The 17,932-nt window shown below is 46.9% G+C and overlaps 4 protein-coding genes across 5 annotated transcripts; 2 read left to right on the plus strand and 2 right to left on the minus strand.

The window, feature by feature from the left end:
- Positions 1-218: 218 nt before the first annotated feature.
- On the plus strand, positions 219-5,432 carry LOC27208709. 2 transcript variants are annotated; one of them, XM_039295804.2, is made up of 5 exons: positions 219-620; positions 1,357-1,526; positions 1,582-4,952; positions 5,017-5,141; positions 5,203-5,432. In XM_039295804.2, exons 2-5 carry the CDS (start codon positions 1,427-1,429, stop codon positions 5,378-5,380), a joined length of 3,774 nt encoding a protein of 1,257 aa, XP_039151738.1. In that variant the 5' UTR covers positions 219-620; positions 1,357-1,426; the 3' UTR covers positions 5,381-5,432. The 2 variants fall into 2 exon arrangements, with proteins under 2 accessions (XP_039151738.1, XP_016035119.1); XM_016184271.3 differs by lacking the exon at positions 219-620 and adding an exon at positions 726-1,075.
- Positions 5,433-6,460: 1,028 nt separating this feature from the next.
- LOC6728473 (WD repeat-containing protein 55 homolog) lies at positions 6,461-8,315 on the minus strand. Its single transcript, XM_002103782.4, has 2 exons — positions 8,156-8,315; positions 6,461-8,084 (listed from the first exon to the last, which is right to left on the minus strand). Exons 1-2 carry the CDS (start codon positions 8,161-8,163, stop codon positions 6,596-6,598), a joined length of 1,497 nt encoding a protein of 498 aa, XP_002103818.1. The 5' UTR covers positions 8,164-8,315; the 3' UTR covers positions 6,461-6,595.
- Positions 8,316-8,495: 180 nt separating this feature from the next.
- On the plus strand, positions 8,496-13,383 carry LOC6728474 (Bloom syndrome protein homolog). The gene is made up of 4 exons (XM_016176949.3): positions 8,496-8,787; positions 8,848-11,198; positions 11,262-12,084; positions 12,143-13,383. Exons 1-4 carry the CDS (start codon positions 8,694-8,696, stop codon positions 13,381-13,383), a joined length of 4,509 nt encoding a protein of 1,502 aa, XP_016035121.1. The 5' UTR covers positions 8,496-8,693.
- A 316-nt stretch (positions 13,384-13,699) lies between these two features.
- On the minus strand, positions 13,700-14,953 carry LOC6728475 (thiamin pyrophosphokinase 1). The gene is made up of 3 exons (XM_002103784.4): positions 14,565-14,953; positions 13,979-14,503; positions 13,700-13,913 (listed from the first exon to the last, which is right to left on the minus strand). Exons 1-3 carry the CDS (start codon positions 14,926-14,928, stop codon positions 13,765-13,767), a joined length of 1,038 nt encoding a protein of 345 aa, XP_002103820.2. The 5' UTR covers positions 14,929-14,953; the 3' UTR covers positions 13,700-13,764.
- Between the last annotated feature and the right edge of the window lie 2,979 nt (positions 14,954-17,932).

Below are 17,932 nucleotides of genomic sequence, written 5' to 3' on the forward strand. Positions count from 1 at the left end.
AAAAAATGTAATACAGTTTTAATAAGATAATTTTAACGAGATAATTAGGATTCGCAACTTTCTAACTAAGAGTTTCTATGTATATTTTAAGCTTCCCTAAAAAGTGGTAAGTAGTGGTAATATAGTTTCTAACGGTATATTTAGTGCCAAAATATTTGAATTATCAGTGTGGCCGTACTGCACAACTTTAATCTACGAAAGAGCTAGCTAGCTTCTATGCGATAGTATCGCCATCACCGCCGAACTGCAAGTTTTTGCAACGTCGAAGAAAAAGTTGTCTGAATATTTCAGTTCGGTGTTGTTACTGTTATAAAATCCGGTTACACACACAAAATGATTAAATCGTGAGAACATATATATCGCAAATTTGCATGTGCATAATGTAAATTTGTTCCGGGCAGCAGCTGCGAATGAGAATAGTCCCCCGCCCCCGCGAAAAGAATTGCATTTAAGCTCCCTTTTGTTCCCCAATAGCAGCTGTTGGCCTGCCAACCCCCGCCACCCACTCTTTTTTTTTTGCCCAATCGGAAATCCCCACCCGGTTATTCGTGTAATCCCGGCTTCAGGAATTGAGAAGATAACCAAAATCACTATATTTCTTAGTTATACATATAATAGAGGTAAGAATTATTTTTTGCACATTTGTTATCATTGAACAGCTGTTCACAGTTTACCTATAGCCGAACAGCTGATTTGGCGTTTCCCCAAATTGAAGTCAATAGTATCGAAACATTCAATATACTTAAAGCTGAATGTTAATTGTAAATTTTAATTTAAGTTAATACAAAATAAACGCATCAGCTTAATATCAGCCTAGACATATCGATATGCTGACATATCGATACAACGTTCATCCCTATTGCGTTGGCTAAAAAAAAGAACTGCTGAACTTAATTAATAATAAGTTGTAATAAGTTATTTAGAGCTTCCGTGGAAAACCCCATCATCTCAGTGCATGGAATCCGATCAAAATATTTCACTTTTCACAACGGCGCTTGTGTTTTCCCCACGTACTTTTCAAATTTCCTGCTAACGGCGATGAAAAACCTGACGGAAAAGTGGTGCTGACAAAAGAGTGTGTATTTGACAAGCAATGAAAAAATTTCAGTCTTTAAACTTTATTTTGAGCTTTAAATTGTTTATGCTCGCTGAGACCTTTGCAAATAATAGCCCCGAATTTCCATTTGGAGTACCTAGAGTACATAGCTGGCAATAGCCCTGGATCCCAAATACTTAACCCACTGCTTGATTTTGTGTCTGTTTCCGGACAAAAAAATCAAACTGGTCTCTGTTAGACAGTTGTACCTCCTCATACCCGTAAATTAAACATTTTTTCGTACATATACACAATTTTAGCGCATTTTGGCCTGCATGCGTTGCAACACACCTTTGCCGTTCTGGTAACGTTGCCCACTAGACGACTGAAATGGATAGCTTAGAGAACGACCAGGAGGAGCTGCACCACCAGCCGAGGGTCACCTTGGCGTACGGCAGTGTGGCCACCAGTTCGGGTGGACAGGAAAACCGTAAGCTAGCCATCATCTGGAACCAGATAGTGCTAATCCTCTTGTGCTTTTGCAGATTCCCAGTATGCGATGTACTATAATCAGCAGCGGGATTCGGAAGGCTACATGCTAATGACGCCCTACCTGTCCAGTTCGCAGAGCCACACCCGTTCGCCGCCCACGTACACCGCCATGGTGGCGCCACGTCGGGAAGAGATCTCTGGATTTGAGGGCATGGCCAGGCGGTGTGACAAGTGCAGTTCGCTGGACGGACTCTGCCGTTGCGAATCAATGGTGGCCAGCAGCAGTCGCTATGCGGACTCCACACAGAACCAGTCACAGTCGGAGGCTCAGTTCTTGGAGCAGCCCTCATCCTCCACAGCGACGATCGCCAATCCGCCCGCTGTTCATGCCATTCCACGACCCAAGCGAAAGAAGACTGAACCCCTGACAATGGAGCCAGAGAGTGACAATGACGGCGATGCGGTGGTTGCGTCCGTCAGCGGCACATGGCCTGCCGGTGCTATAGAGGAGCATGCTATGGACTCTACGGCGGTCGTTTATGAGGTCCCCTCTAGTTCGCTGCAGCTGAGCAACAGCTCCTTCGAAACGGCCCCAAGTGCCGTAAATGCTTACGATGATGTGACATCGAGTGCCTCGGACACGGAGCACGGCCAATTTGCTCATACGCGTACCACCAACACCACGACGACTACGTCTGCCGTTCAGGCTCACAAGAAGAAGGCCAACCGCTCCAATAATGCCTCCAACACCTCATCCAGCGCAGTAGATACGGATGCCACGCCGAGCACGAGTGCCCAGTCGAGAAAGCGACAGATAAATCACTTTTCTTATCGCAAAACAAGGGTTTTGGAGCCGGAAAACGAAAGCAGCGATGATGGCTGGGATTTGCGTGTGCATAATCCCGTTCCCCCAATTGAGCCCGCAGTAACGATTATCCGTGGTAGCAGGGGGTCCGATGAGGCCGAGCTAGGCCATACGGATCACAACTACTACAATAGTCGCCGCGCTGTGGCGGGAGCTCCGCCGGATAGTACCTACATGAGGTCAGCCTCCTGCTCCACTGCCACCCATACTACACGTAGCGTGGATTATGGATCTCGCATTGGTCAAAGGTCGGCTGCAACAGGATCACCATCCACAACCTCGGATCAGGAACAGGAGCAGCACCAGCGCCAACAACAGGAGGAGATTATTCACGAAGAACGGCGTCCTCAGCAGTCTCCTGGCCAAGCCGTGCACAGCATGTACGGTGTTTCCGGCGAGTCCAGAATGTCATGGAGTCGTGCGCGGCCATCTGACGATGCAGTGCCGCCTAGAAAGCATGCGCGCATGGAACTGCCCGGAAGATCGCGTTCCAAACTGTCCTCAACGAATTTTAATTCGTTCTATCCTGGAAGGAGAGGACACCGTACCTTTGCGGAGCAAGGGAGCAGGTCTGGGCAACATCATATGCGGTTTCCACCATCCTCGACGCCAAATTCGAACGGGCCCTGTGTGATTACGTACGTCGGCCGGCCAAGAGATAGTCAGCCCGCCGTGGATCTCAATCTTCCGTCCACATCCACGGGAAGACGGGGTAGCCATGAGACCCGCGCCGATTCCGTAGTCTTGACGGCACCAGACTTGCAGCTGGATGATTGGTCATCGGACGATGATGATGATGACGTAGTATTTGTTCACTCCACTCGTGAGCCCATACTCTCGATCGATTTGACATCCGATGACGATGGCTTGGCCAATGATACGCAACTGCAGAGGGATAGGGAGAGGGGCCGTGAAAGAGAGCGGGAGCGAGAAAGGGATCGGGAACCATATCGTAATGACACTCAACCCAACCCGGAGGAGCCAAATGAGGACAGGAGGACCATGTATGACTGTGCTTACACATTCCCCTATGCTCGCAGGACAGATCGTCGTACAGAAGCGAATAATGAGGGCACCTCTGCATTCGCATTTTATAGTGGCGCTCTGGCTGATCGGGCTGCCATTTCGGACCACAATTACAGCTACGAGCTAGACCAGCTGATGGATCCCGGCCCCGGTAATTTTTACCCGCCCCGCTGCTCCAACATGGATCCACAGCGCTACTTCCTTCCGATCAACGAATCCTCTATGTGGATGCCAGGCCATCCCGCTCCGCCGCCACCACCGCCCCCGATGCCCCCAATTCTGCTGCCTGACAACTCTTCCACTGAGGCATACTTACGTCATCAGCAAAGAAATCTTACCACCACTCCAAGCAGCTCCTCCAGCGAGCAGGCATCAACGCAGCAACCCCGCCACAGGCGAAGTAGTCCGGCGAACGTGTATCACCGCTACCATCCGTACTATTATGCCATCACAACGCTGCCAACTGTGGTGGAGTCGGACTACCCGCCGAGTCTCCAGCCTCACCCTCACCCTCACCCTCATTTTCAGCCCAGTCAAGGCGGAAGCAGTCGCAGTTCTTTGAGTGGAGCTTTGAATGCGGCTGCAGTGGCAGCCACAGCGGCGGCGGTACAGGCACAAACTTTCAGTGATTTGCTTTCACAGGCCCATAATGAGGGACGTGCTGCGGCCCTGGAAGGCAACCGGACACCTCCACATGCAATGGTGCATGCGCAACAGCAGCAGCGGCAATCCATTAATCCGCCTGCGCCAGGAGTGGCATCAAATGCAAACCTGGCGGCAGGTGTTTCTCCACCACCGCCGCTCGAAATGTATTCCGGACGGAGCACCATACCGCACTGCGGATCTCCGCCGTTCAGTGTGCGACGCTCCGAAGCTGCGTATAGCAATAGACAGCACTATCAACCGCAGCCGCATCAAGGTCACCAGGCACCGCAGAACCAGATGCACGCCCACATTCATCCCCCTCACCGGGCTAGCGCCATAGTGGCCACCTCGCTGACGCCGGCTCCACCGTACCCGGTCCATCAAAATCTGTGGTACCGTCAGCAAAGCATGCAGGAGATGCACCGTCGCCATATGACGCCCACACCTATCGATCTTTCTTCGAATGCTCCGCTGTTGACGAGCACGCTGCGAAACGGGTACCTGCATAGCATCTGCAGTTGTGTTCATGCTCGGAACGGTCCCGTATCAAGCCTGGATCCCGCCTACTATCCGCCGTACGACGCTGCACCGGCAGCTGCTGCTCCTCCACCATCTCCTCAACAACAGTCGCCTGCTACACCCGGGTCTGGCAGTAGTAACGTGGCAGCACAGGCGAGTATGCGACACCTGCAGCTACAGCCACAACAGCAGCCACAGGCTCAGCAATCGCCACCGGTAATGCAGCAAATGCAGCGCCAGCGGGCCATTCACCATCACATGTTCCATCACCACTACTCACCGCTGCATCTGGAGATTGGGCTGGCCCCCCTATCTCTTGGCTCGCGTATCCTTATCGGACCACCACGTCCAAACCGGGGAGCTACTTTGGTAACGCCATATAGATATCAAAGACATACCTCTGTGTATTAATTATGTTTTGTGTTTATTCCAGGAAACCATCGAGCGGAATACCTTGCCTCACAAATATCGACGCATCCGAAGACCCAGCGAAACGGATGAGGATGCCGAGAAGTGCGCCATTTGCTTAAACCTCTTTGAGATAGAGAACGAAGTTCGGTAAGTTCAATGTGAAATTTACCTCATACAGTACTTTAATTATATTAAATAACAATTGCAGCCGCCTGCCGTGCATGCATCTATTTCACACGGACTGCGTGGATCAGTGGCTGGTCACCAACAAGCACTGCCCCATTTGTCGTGTTGACATCGAAACACACATGCCCAACGACGCCCTTCCCCCCAGCTCCAGCGGAGTCCCAGATGCCGCCAATTCCGCCAATTCTGCCGCCTTATGACATTGTGTGCACGGCATCTTTATGTAAATCCCTCAGACTGAGTTTGTTCTCGGCATACATCGATACAAGAACAAAGAATGAAATATTCGTAATAACCCCTATATACATACCTTAAAAGGTTTAACCCACCGCAACGTATGTAAAAGGCAGTTGCCACAGATGGCTGCCGTGTTGCGCTGAAAGATATCAAAAGCTAAATCTGTTTGGCTCAATTTCTATGTCTAAGTATATTAAGTGATTCGGCAAATAATTTCCTACACATATGTACAAATTGTCTACGTTTTGTGAAACAAAATTCTTGTGATAAGAATTTCATAAATATGCGTATATTGTTATAGTATAGAATTCCCACGACGGGCGTATATGATAACTTTGACCCCAGCTTGTTGTTATATTTTTAATGATCACACAAAATAATATAACATCGGACCCTAAATTTAAACGTTTAGAAATCGATTTGGCAATTTGCATTTTTCCTGAGTAATTAATTTGAAGGATTTAAAATTTGGACGATTTCCCCTCATTATTTAACAAATTTTGTTATGTTTTGATTAGTCACAAAAATGTAGAGATTAAACTTTTATTCTATTACCAAATTGTATATAATACATCTATTCAATTTAATACATTACCGATTATTGCTCAATATCTCATAACGTGCCATATATAAGTGAATTGATTCGATGCAATTTTTTAAAGCTTGAGCTAACATATTTTAAAATGGTTGGTTTTATATTAAAGAAAGTTTCCTAAAACTTTTAAAAATTGGCTGTCTAAGACGGCAGAAATCAATAAATAATCCAATAAACATGTCTGTTGATTTTTATTCCTCCGAGAAAAATACGATACACTTTTATTTCTGTTTGGGATTTTTTTTAATTTTTTTTAAATCAGTTCTATTATCAATAACAGTTCATAGCGAAACTTTGTGTAAAATCTTCGTGCAACATTATAGGGATTGGTAGCTACTACGTTTTGATGGTTTCAAAGAGGTTCTATAAGTTCAACACTTTGATATCTTGATGGGTCAATTCATTCATTCACTAATAATGAATCTGTGAATACACACTACTGTATAAATTAGGAATTTTTAAAACAACTGTGAATCCAAGTCATTAGATTATGCATTGCATTAAGTCATGTAAACAAAAGTGTTTGTAGAATCGCCCCACATTGACCCACCAACTATAAATCATTGCTAGCAAACATATCGTTCTAGGACATATTACTGGGTCCAGCGCACGGATCATCATCACCATCCGCATCCTCTTTGGTCAGGTCGGCAAAAAAGTCAGATGTATTGCTGCATTTTGAGGAGGGCAGATTGTGACGCTGCTCCTTGTAGGCATTGTGTTTCTCATTGTACTTGATTTCTCCGAAGTCCTCGAAGTACTTAACATTCCAGAACCGCACGTCGTTGTTGTGCGAGGATGATGCGATGAGCTCACCGCTGGCATTCACGTCTAACGATTCGATGGGCATGTTATGCTGTCCCACCACGCCGAGATTACGATACGGAGCGATGTGACAAGCTCGAATGTTTCCATCCTCTCCGGCGACGCAGGCAATCCGGTCTGTGATGGGGATCATTAGACTAATGGGGCTCTTGATGCCCGGATACATGTCGCAGTGGTACCCGAATTGGCCCCAGTTGTAGGTGTACAGGCGACCTTTGGAGGTACCAACCACCAGCTTGGAGTCACCGCGGTAGACACCCATGCAGTTCAGCTCCTCCTCGTACGGCTCCGATTGCACGTACATCTTCCGTGCAGATATATTAAATGTAGTCAGGTAGCCATCGGCACTGGTGGCAAGCAGCAGCTTGCTTTGCTCGTTAGTCGTGAGCTGGGTGATCTGATCTTCCAGCTCTTTTAGCTCGAAGATGGCGTTCTTGGTGCGCAAATCCCACAGCTTGACCGTGCCAGCATCATCGCCCGAGGCAAAGAGATTTTCATTCAGAACGTGCAGCGTGTTGATGGCATCATCATGGGCCGTCTCGTATAGCTTTTTTAGTTTCTCCGTTTCCATATCGGTGACCATTACGCACTTGTCTTTGGAGCAGGTGAGCAGGAAGCGCCCATCCTCTGTGAACTCCACATCGCGGCATGCCTTGGAATGAACCTCAATAGTGCGCAGCAGCTTGTTAGCCTCGTTGTCATACTCGTACAAATGTACATCCCCGATTATTGTGGCCAAGGCGATGATGTCGCGATCTGGATGAAAGCAGATATCTGTTATGAAGTCTTCCAGCTTAATTTCTGGAGGGGAACTGCGTGGCTTCTTTATGGCTGCTATCATGGCACGTACAGTCTCGTCTGTTTCGTCGTCCTCGTCCAAATCGAAGGTGGCTTCTGGTTGCTTGTTGCTGCCCGATGGATTATCGTCATCCTTGCGTTTCTTTGCACTCGTTGCTCCTCCGGCGGAGCCACCGCCCGCCTCATCGAGCATTGAATCATCTGAATCGGAGTCCGCTGCGTTCGGATCGAAACTGTCATCGCTGCTGATACTATCGTTGCCATCGTAACTAACGTCGCCATCGTTATCCGGCACTGGAGCACCCATGTCTACCAGGTCATATTCGTCGTTGTCGCTGTCCGACTCGTTCAGCACCTCCTGTTCGATTTCCGCTATGACTCCCACTACCATGTCCTCGTCCAGATCATCCAGTTCGTCTTCGTCGGATGGGGTTTTAAAGTTGTTATGTCTGCGAAACGTTTGTTCGGAACATGTTTAGGATTCGAATGCATAAACCCAATGCGGTAATAAAATACTCACGTGTGCATAATATTGCAAGTCCAAGCTCCGAAAATATGCGCTTTTATTTACCACGTTTGGAGATTGTTTGGATACCACGAGAACAAGAAGAAGCAGAAAGCGTGTAGCCACTCAGCTGTTCGATATGGTTGGGCAACTGACTAGTTCTTAGCTAAGTTCGCTTTTAAATGTTTTCTTCTGATACACAGCAATATATCAATTTACACTTTATATTATCAATACAAGTCATGTGATGCGATTTTATTGTATTACAATTTTTTCTTTTAGTGATCTTATTATATATTATATTATTATATTATATTATATTATCGCTTATATTATCGGATTAAATATGGTATATTTGATTAGGTTACTCTAATGTTTCTGCTATTTGTGAAGGGTGGAGCGACGGTCACACTAATTTCTAGTCGCATTGTTTCTATTAGCATTATTGCGCGGGTTTTTATTCCGAAAGTGTATACAATTGTATTGCTTACTTATATATGAACTAGTTGTATGCAAAGTAAAGCGCTGGCAGCTGATTAAATCGCTGGTCGCGATGTCCAAGAAGCCTGTCGCGCAAAGGAAACAGCTTACACTTAGCAGCTTTATTGGTCTGGATGGCAATTCCCAGAGTCAACCCAAGAGCAGAGGTATTCGGAGCATTTTGACCAAATTAAGGCATCCTTATTAGCATAATAGTTGCATTTCAGCCGCAATTGTGAGAAGCAAGCCCCCTGCAGTCTACAATCCCATCTTTCTGGACGCGTCGTCATCCGACGATGAATCTACAGAGATATCCAGTCAATCCAGCAATGGCACTATTGCCAAGAAGAAGTCCAGTAGAGATCCTAGAACCGCAAAGCTAAAAAAACACACATACCTCGATTTGTCGGTGTCCCCACTAGCTGAACTTTCTGCCCAGAAATCTGCCAGAGATTCGCCCAAAAAGCCGACATTCCTCGATCTGTCGGTATCCCCACTAGCTGAACTTTCTGCCAAAAAATCTGACAGAGATTCGCCTAAAAAGCCAGCACAGAATGAGAATAGTTACACGTATCGGGGATTGTCTGAATCCCCAGTTGAAAATAAATCCCTTGGCGATATACTAAGGAAACAACCTCAAAAAGAGAGAAAAACATCAATAGTTTGTCTTTCGGACTCTCCGGAAAAGAAAGTGTCGCAAAATGAGAGGAAGACCACAGACTCTCCACTCCAAAGGTACTCCTTCGAGGACTTTCCAAACGAACAAAATGGAAATAGGCATCCCCTACTCACGCTGCCTGATTCGCCGCCACCTCCGCATCCTGATTCGTCGCCCCCTCCGCAGCCTGTCAAGAAACCGGAGGAAACTATGTTGCAAAATGAAACAAAAACGTTTCAGGATAAGGACTCTTCTGTAAAGCCACCAGTTAGCAACAATCTGGCCTCCGTTTCGACTCTACTTGACTCATCACGGGCTCCAAATACATATAAAGGCAGTAGTCGCAATCTTTTTGAGGATTCTCCAGAGAAAAGTGTCAGCGGGGAGCAAGGCTATAAACTGGGTTCAGCGAAAGAAAATGAAATCCCGACAAAGCCTGCACCCGCTTCTCTGGAGAGAAATAGCCTCTCCTCCTCTCCACCACCAGCGGCACCAATGAAGCCCAGGTACAGTGTGGCTTTTGACAATTCTCTTGCTGATTACTTAAAGGACTTGGCCCAAAACGACAACTTCAGTATCGATCCCAATAAACAGAATTCTGAGACACTGAAGAGCACGCTGGGATTCTTTCGCAACACTTATGTGGAGCTAATGGAAAAGTATTGCTCTCTGATTGACCAGATTCCCGCCATGCACTTCAATGAAATAGCAGGCTTTCAGCCGAATACGTTTCTCAAGCTCAAGGTAATGCGACAAAAATTTAAAGCGCGGACCCAGCTCGTCCAAAACAGTTTAGATAAGAAAGAAAGCCAGCTAAAAGCGGAACAGGAAGCCCTTGAGAAGGAGGAAATGGAAATGCAGGCGGAGCAGGCTCAGCAGACGGTTTTAACATCATCAATTATAAGTCTATCATCTTCACCAGAGAAAAGTCGCCCGATATTGCCCCTGCCAAAAGTACAAGAAAGCAAGGATGAAAAAATACCCAAGCGGAATCAGCTTATACACGACCTTTGCGGAGAGCCAGACAATTTTTCACCACCCAGCTCGCCACGCGATACACAACCTATTCCAAAACGACAGCAGCTCATCCACGACCTTTGCGGGGAGCCAGATGACTTCTCACCACCCAGCAAGCAGAATGATCCGCATCTGCTGCGAAAGTGCGAAGAACTTGTCCATGACCTTTGCGAGGAACCGGACGACTACTTAGCACAGAGCATGATGCTAGACGGCGACCTGGAGGAGGAACAACTGAACGGACTCACGCAGGGGAACACAACCAGCGGAGTGGATGATGACGAAGATGACTTGGAGGGATTGCTGGCGGAAATCGAGGACGAGCATCAGAAGATGCAGGGCCGCAGGTCAGAGTTCAATGGTTACAGCTATAAGGAGTTGGAGGCTGTCAAAGTAAAGGAGAAGCATAAGGAGAGCCCGATAAATGTTTCCTTGGATGATGATGGATTTCCCGAGTACGATGAGGCCATGTTTGAACAAATGCATTCCCAGGCCGCTGCCAATAAGAGCAGAGTAAGCAGTGCCGGCCCAAGTACCAGTAAGAGCGTTGTGCCTACCAAGCAAACCAGTGCCGTGGACTCCCAAAAGCTGTCAGGGAATTTCCATGCGAACGTGCACAATGACGGCATCACCGGGGAGTTCGATGGCCAAAAGTTTGAGCACTCCACCCGCCTTATGCACGGACTGAGTTACAGCTTTGGTCTAAAAAGTTTCCGTCCCAATCAGCTGCAGGTGATCAACGCCACCCTTCTGGGCAATGACTGCTTCGTCCTGATGCCAACTGGCGGAGGAAAGTCGTTGTGCTATCAGCTGCCTGCCATTCTGACAGAGGGAGTGACCATTGTTATCAGTCCGTTGAAGTCGCTGATCTTTGATCAAATCAATAAACTGGCTTCCCTAGATGTGAGTTTAAGAACCCCTATATCAATTAATCATGATTTATGTTGCTTAACTTATCTTTAACAGATCTGTGCAAAGAGTCTGAGCGGAGAACAAAAAATGGCCGATGTCATGGCCATCTACAGGGATTTGGAATCTCAGCCACCTATGGTCAAATTGCTCTATGTAACGCCTGAGAAAATTAGCAGTTCGGCTCGCTTCCAGGACACTCTGGACACGCTTAATTCCAACAACTATATAAGTAGATTCGTTATAGACGAGGCCCATTGCGTCTCGCAGTGGGGTCATGACTTTAGACCGGACTACAAGAAACTTGGTGTACTAAAGAAGCGGTTTCCAAATGTTCCAACTATTGCGTTAACAGCTACAGCCACGCCCCGCGTCCGCTTGGATATTCTGGCCCAACTGAATCTAAAGAACTGCAAGTGGTTCCTCTCCAGTTTTAATCGCAGCAACCTGCGGTACAGGGTACTGCCCAAAAAGGGTGTCTCGACGTTGGACGACATAAGCAGGTACATCCGCAGCAAACCGGCTCACTTCAGTGGCATAATCTACTGCCTGTCGCGCAAGGAGTGCGACGAGACGTCAAAGAAAATGTGCAAGGATGGCATCCGGGCGGTATCCTATCATGCTGGTCTCACTGACACTGAGCGTGAGAGTCGGCAAAAGGACTGGCTGACCGGAAAGATAAGGGTGATCTGTGCCACCGTCGCCTTTGGCATGGGCATCGACAAACCAGATGTCCGATTCGTTTTGCACTACTCATTGCCCAAGTCCATCGAGGGTTATTACCAGGAGGCGGGTCGCGCGGGTCGAGACGGTGACATGGCTGATTGCATCTTGTACTACAACTATTCGGACATGCTCCGGATTAAGAAAATGCTGGACTGTAAGTCATCAACATACTTATTAAGTTTATGAATTGATTAGTTGCATACCCATTTTAGCCGACAAAGCTCTGCAGTACAATGTGAAGAAGATACATGTGGACAATTTATATCGCATTGTTGGGTACTGTGAGAATCTTACAGATTGCCGACGTGCCCAGCAGTTGGACTATTTCGGGGAGCACTTTACCAGCGAACAGTGTCTGGAGAACAGAGAGACAGCTTGCGATAATTGCATTAACAAACGAGCCTTTAAGGCGGTGGATGCGTTGGAGCACGCTCGTAAGGCTGCGCGAGCAGTCAAAGATCTGTGCAGCGGTAGATCCCGTTTTACACTGCTGCATATTGCCGACGTACTGAAAGGTTCAAAGATCAAGAAAATCATTGACTTTAACCATCACAAAACGCCTCACCATGGCGCCCTGAAAGATTGGGAAAAGAACGATGTACACAGGCTGCTGCGCAAAATGGTCATCGATGGTTTCCTCAGGGAGGACCTAATATTTACAAACGATTTTCCTCAGGCCTATTTGTATCTGGGCAACAACATCAGTAAACTAATGGAGGGCTCGCCTAACTTCGAGTTTGCAGTGACCAAAAATGCCAAGGAAGCCAAGGCGGCAGTTGGCAGCGTTTCTGATGGTGCAACGAGCAGTACCGCTGATGGACAGTCGGGAATGCGGGAGATTCACGAGCGCTGCTATACAGATCTATTGGACCTATGTCGAACCATTGCCAGCCAGCGAAATGTTACCATGGCTAGTATCATGAACATTCAGGCCCTGAAGAGCATGGCCGAAACACTGCCACTCACCGAGAAGGACATGTGCAGCATTCCGCACGTGACCAAGGCGAACTTTGATAAATACGGCGCCAAGCTGCTGGAAATCACTAGCAACTATGCATCGGAGAAGCTGCTGATGCAAGCCGTCCTGGACGAAGAGGAGGAACAGGCGGCCGCCAAACAGAGGCCCAGTACATCCGGTTGGAAGAACGATAGCGTGGACTGGGACATGGCGGTTGCCTCACAGGGCAATGCAAACACAAGCGGTGCCAGCGGTTTCAACTCGTTTAGAGCGGGCAAGAGGAAAAAGGTATATAAGTCAGGGGCCAGCAAGAGGTACAAAACGAGTACTACATCGCCAGCGGCCAGGAAGACAACATCTGCCAGGGGTCGAGGTGGTAGGGGGGGCGGCGCCAAACGAGCGGAGAGTTCAGCTTCGTCATCGTCAGGCTGGAAGTCCAAGAAAACAGGGAACAGCTTTGGCTTCGATTTAATGCCACTGCCAGGATCAAAATAATTTAAAATGCTTTGACGTTTTGCCTAAGAAACTACAGTTTTTTGACGTTACAGTGTTTATAAGGGTATTAATGTAACATAAGCTAAAAGGTTTTTGAAATAAGTTGTTAAAAAATTTCAAATTTTTGTGTGAGCTATGTGTTCAGTTTATTAATGTTTGTCCGCTTTTGTTCCTTATTGTAAATTAACACCTTAAATTTCAGTTAATAGAATTAAGAACTTATCACTACAAATTTTTACATAATCTTTCATTTCGTTTAACAATAATAGCACTAAAGATGCAACCCCCGCAAAAAACAAAAACAAACAGATGCAGATTTGGTCAACACTGTACACTGGTGTAATCTAAACCTTTCATAAGTACTTAGAACTTCACTATCATCTATGTCTTGGCGGCTTGTCGCACCTTATCCTCGAACTCGTAGGCGCCCATAGACCAGATCAGGTTGGCGTCCGTCTCCACCTGGACGAACTCGGTCGCATAGGTGTTTGAGGTGCTTACCATACCACCAAACTCCAGTTGTGCATGATCTGGAAATGAAAGCATTTGCATTACTGACAGATTCGTGAGATCACTATTATTTTGGTGTACGAACATAGGTTCCACTTGAGGCCCGTGGTTGTAACGTTGTGCGCCGACGAACCCACGGGCATTAGGGAGCACCATCGCTGGCTGGTGACCAGGTCGACGGGCACCTTTATCGTGTGCTTTCCCGGTCGCAGTAACCACGTCACCGAATCCCCACTCAACAGGAAGACATTGCAGTTATCTTTTTGCGATTTGTACAGCGTGTTTAGGTTGGCCATGACCTGGTCCAAGCGACCGGATGTGTCGTGGAACACCACCACATCCTGGATTTTACGCTGCGCCATTACGGGTTGCAGCACGGCCATGGCCTTCGTGAAATCTGTTGCATCCTGGTCGGGTGTGTGGACCTTCGGCGTGGTCTTGAAGAAATCGACCGTTTCCTCAGTGATCGAGTCAAAGTCACCCGTTATCACATCGAGCGGTTCAAGTGGTGTTGTGGGCGCTGAGCCATTGGCCTTCTTTGACATTGCCTGAGCCACGACAAAGTCACGCCAGTGGTTGGAGCCTCCATCGACAGCACACCGCACAGCGGCTAAAAGAGACCGAGAGCTGTAAGCTGGCTAGGATTGGTTTTATAACAGCTCCAGACCTACCGTTCTTCCACAGCAGTTTCACCACGTGCGCCGGCACCTGAATCTGCCGATTGAGTACCACGCAAACGTGTCCATGGTCGCCCAGCTTAAAGTTCTCGTTAATGAGGTTGCCCGGCGTCCATTTGAACTCTTTGGGCGGTATTGTGTGGTCCATTTGCTGCCGGAATCCGATTGTTGTTTTCGTGCAAAGGAAGCGGTGGGTGGCGGAATGGGTGGTGCGTTGGTGCGCCGGCCTGCCAACTCGCGTGATTCGGATCAAACCGAATCCATGGCGAGAGCGGCGCATCCAATTCAAGGCGGACCCGGGAGCGCCTGCCGCCGTCATTGTGCAGCCGCCCGTCCCATATAATTTAACCAGAATCATATATTATTGAAAGAATACACCCGGACAGTCCGCTAGTACGATAGGCTGCCAATTTAAATATTTTTAAATTTGCTCGTTAAAACTGTGGCCTCTGGTCACACCATTCGCAGTTGGCTGTCCGTTAGCGATGTGTTTTGTGGCGGGAATTTCAAACCAGGCTGTTACCAAAAATACTATTAATTTATTTAAGGTCTCTAAACTGAGACTTTACTTGTATAGCAAACAGATTAAAGTAGGCTGAATAAACACGTTGATATATTTATATTCTTAAGTACCTAACTTTGCTTGCAAATATAGCGAATTCCTGTATTCAATGGGCAACTATTTAAGCCAATTATTTTGACCGCAGCAAGCTTACATTTAAATTGAATGCACACATTCTGGAGCATGCAGCCTCGACCAAATACTTATTTTTCATTCAATAGACAAGTTAATCCTTCGGTAAACTTCTGTGGCTTAGGTTAATGAAGCCGCCGTCCGGTTTGATGAACAGCGAAAACAAAAAGCTGGCCAGGGGAAAGGGACGGCTGGTCAGCAGACTTATCAGGGGGCGGCATAGTCGCAGTCGCACCACAATACTTTTGTGCTCGAACCTCCGATGGCAGCTGTATCAATATTGTTACAGTTCATTTTGTTTGACCTACACAAATAAAGGCATTTATACGGATCCTGTGGCCAGACCATGAGCACATCCTCGCCAGCACCCCTGGCCATGGCCTTTGGTCTGCCCCTTTTCTGGATTCAGATTGACAGTGGGCGCTGTTCCATGAACGCCCATTGTTGGTCATCCAGTTGCGAAGGGGTGAAGTTGAATGGCTTTACATGCCACGTCTGAAATGCATTGTCCAAGTCGCATTGTTGAGCCGAACTATTTTATTTCGGTTCCGTTTCCAATTCTTAAAGCTACGCTGTATAAATAGGAAGTATTTCCTGAAGTAGTATAAAATTAAACTTACCCAAGCCTTTAAAGCAAAGTAATTCCAATTTTCTAACTAATTATTGTATACAAGAGGTACATTATTAACAAATGAATTTTTATACATTTTTTCGCCGTTCGTCTTCAATATTTCCATTTAAGACTGCACACATTGCTCCATTTATTTGGTAATTTTCGTTTTCGCTGAAAGTTCGCCTTAAGAAGCCTTGCAAGTAAAAAGAAATTTAACGTTTGTCGCGGAATCCTAGGAAAGTTGCTCCAACCCAAAGCAGCCATAAATAAATAAAATTACACTTGTACACGCGTGCCTTTGGCGTATTCGTTCGTCTTTATACGACTTTCAAACGAATTACTTGCGTTTGCCCTGTGACTTTCATACCCTATCTGTGTGGGTAGCCCCAAGTCTGCGACTCAAGTGCACTCTTGGCCCTGGTCCGAAGTATCACATATTCGGCTTAAAGCGTTCCCATTGCGGGCAAGGAAAAGGAAAGCAAAGGTCCTGGTCCAAAAAGATTAACGTTTGCATTTTGTGCAACACTGCGTTGCACACATCGAGTGCAACATGTTGCGCGAAAATGTTCCGAGTCAGAGATTTATGTGCGTGCGCGTGCATCAAGGTATAAGTTAACGAATTTAAGTCACGGCTGGATTTAAAGATAACAACTATTAAATTCTTAATGACTGAGCTCGTGCTCTATTTACCTGGCCAGTTCGCTTTCGCAGCCAACTGCAACTAATTGCATGCAGCTCGAATATGTGTCACATATGTATATGGTTTTTATAGATGTGCAAAATTAAAACCCAGATGCCAACCAGTGTGTGTGAGTGTCTTTGCGCAGTCAACTCAGATACCATTGCACTTGCATTCAACGCAGATACCACCCATTTTTCGCAAGGGTTATCCTGTGGCCCATCCTGTCATTCTCCATCCTTTCTCGCTCCACACTTCGCGGTTCAATGCACCTTGATGACGTGAGTAGAAGTTATTAAGTCACAATGGGCGACGGCTTGGCTTGGCTTGTCTTGGCATGGGTTGCTGTTCCGTTCTGTTCTGTTCCGTTTGGTGGAGTCGTAGTCGGTGGTTTATTTGACGTCGCCAGGCGGTGGCCAAGTCCTCGAGCGAGAGACCCACCTGCCAGACAGCGAGCGCCAAGGATGCGACAGGAAATTCATCAATGTCTCCGCCGGCTGTCGCCTGCATTCGACTTGTCAAGCGCGGCAACAATTTTACCCAATGCCTGAAATTGCCAATGACGTGGTGGAAAAGGAAGAAAATAGAAGACATACACATGGACTAGTGTCCCAACCAAAGGATACCAATTAACTGGATGGCACTTAGAAATTTACAAAAAGTATAGCATACTTATTGGGGCTTCTTTAAGTGCCTTCTTCTTCTTGAAATTTATGGGAGATAATGTTTATTGATTAATGAAAACAACTATTTCCGTTTATATATCTAAGATGAAATATTGTTTTAGAATCATAAGCTGTTTTTCACATTAGAATCGTGGATCCGTGGGACCACCTTATTCCATCGGCAATATACTCAAAAATACCCTGCAAAAATGAATAGGCGATGGAGTTGTGAGGTTATTTACGTTCCAGAAACAGAAGCAAGCCGCCTAAACGGAAGCAAACCGTCGGAGCATTTTCCCGCCAAGAGGAAATTATGAATTTTGGAGCGGCTGCTGTTTTGCCTTTGCCCGTTTTGGAGAACTTTATTCAAGTGTCGCTGCAGTTGGAGCTGTCTATATGCGCAAGTCCTTCCATGTGTATGTACGGGGATCTGTTCAGGGATTATCCTGTAGTTTGGCCAGGACCACTTGACGGCCAGAGTATAATGTACAAGTTGATCCGTTGTCAAATTAGTGGAGCGCACTCGAATGCACAAAAAAAAACCACAAACTGACAGTCCGGACTGGCAGCTTGGTGAACTTTTCTGGAATCCGCTGACCACACAATATTCCAGCTCATTTACATATTCAAATTTTGCTTGCTCAAGCCCAAAAAACCCGTGTGTGTCTGTGGGCAGTGAACAATTTTGATGGCATACTTATGTTAACCAAC

The sequence above is a fragment of the Drosophila simulans genome, chromosome 3R, assembly GCF_016746395.2.
Source record: "Drosophila simulans strain w501 chromosome 3R, Prin_Dsim_3.1, whole genome shotgun sequence".
Classification (NCBI taxonomy): domain Eukaryota; kingdom Metazoa; phylum Arthropoda; class Insecta; order Diptera; family Drosophilidae; genus Drosophila; species Drosophila simulans.

Coding starts and splice junctions, on each gene's coding strand:
- LOC27208709 (XM_039295804.2), top strand. CDS start 1,427: ATGGATAGCTTAGAGAACGACCAGGAGGAGCTGCACCACCAGCCGAGG. Junction 1,527..1,581: donor TTCGGGTGGACAGGAAAACC/GTAAGCTAGCCA, acceptor GTGCTTTTGCAG/ATTCCCAGTATGCGATGTAC. Junction 4,953..5,016: donor CAAACCGGGGAGCTACTTTG/GTAACGCCATAT, acceptor TGTTTATTCCAG/GAAACCATCGAGCGGAATAC.
- LOC6728474 (XM_016176949.3), top strand. CDS start 8,694: ATGTCCAAGAAGCCTGTCGCGCAAAGGAAACAGCTTACACTTAGCAGC. Junction 8,788..8,847: donor GAGTCAACCCAAGAGCAGAG/GTATTCGGAGCA, acceptor GTTGCATTTCAG/CCGCAATTGTGAGAAGCAAG. Junction 12,085..12,142: donor GATTAAGAAAATGCTGGACT/GTAAGTCATCAA, acceptor TACCCATTTTAG/CCGACAAAGCTCTGCAGTAC.
- LOC6728475 (XM_002103784.4), bottom strand. CDS start 14,928: ATGATTCTGGTTAAATTATATGGGACGGGCGGCTGCACAATGACGGCG. Junction 14,504..14,564: donor GAAACTGCTGTGGAAGAACG/GTAGGTCTGGAG, acceptor GGTCTCTTTTAG/CCGCTGTGCGGTGTGCTGTC. Junction 13,914..13,978: donor GGGCCTCAAGTGGAACCTAT/GTTCGTACACCA, acceptor TTTCATTTCCAG/ATCATGCACAACTGGAGTTT.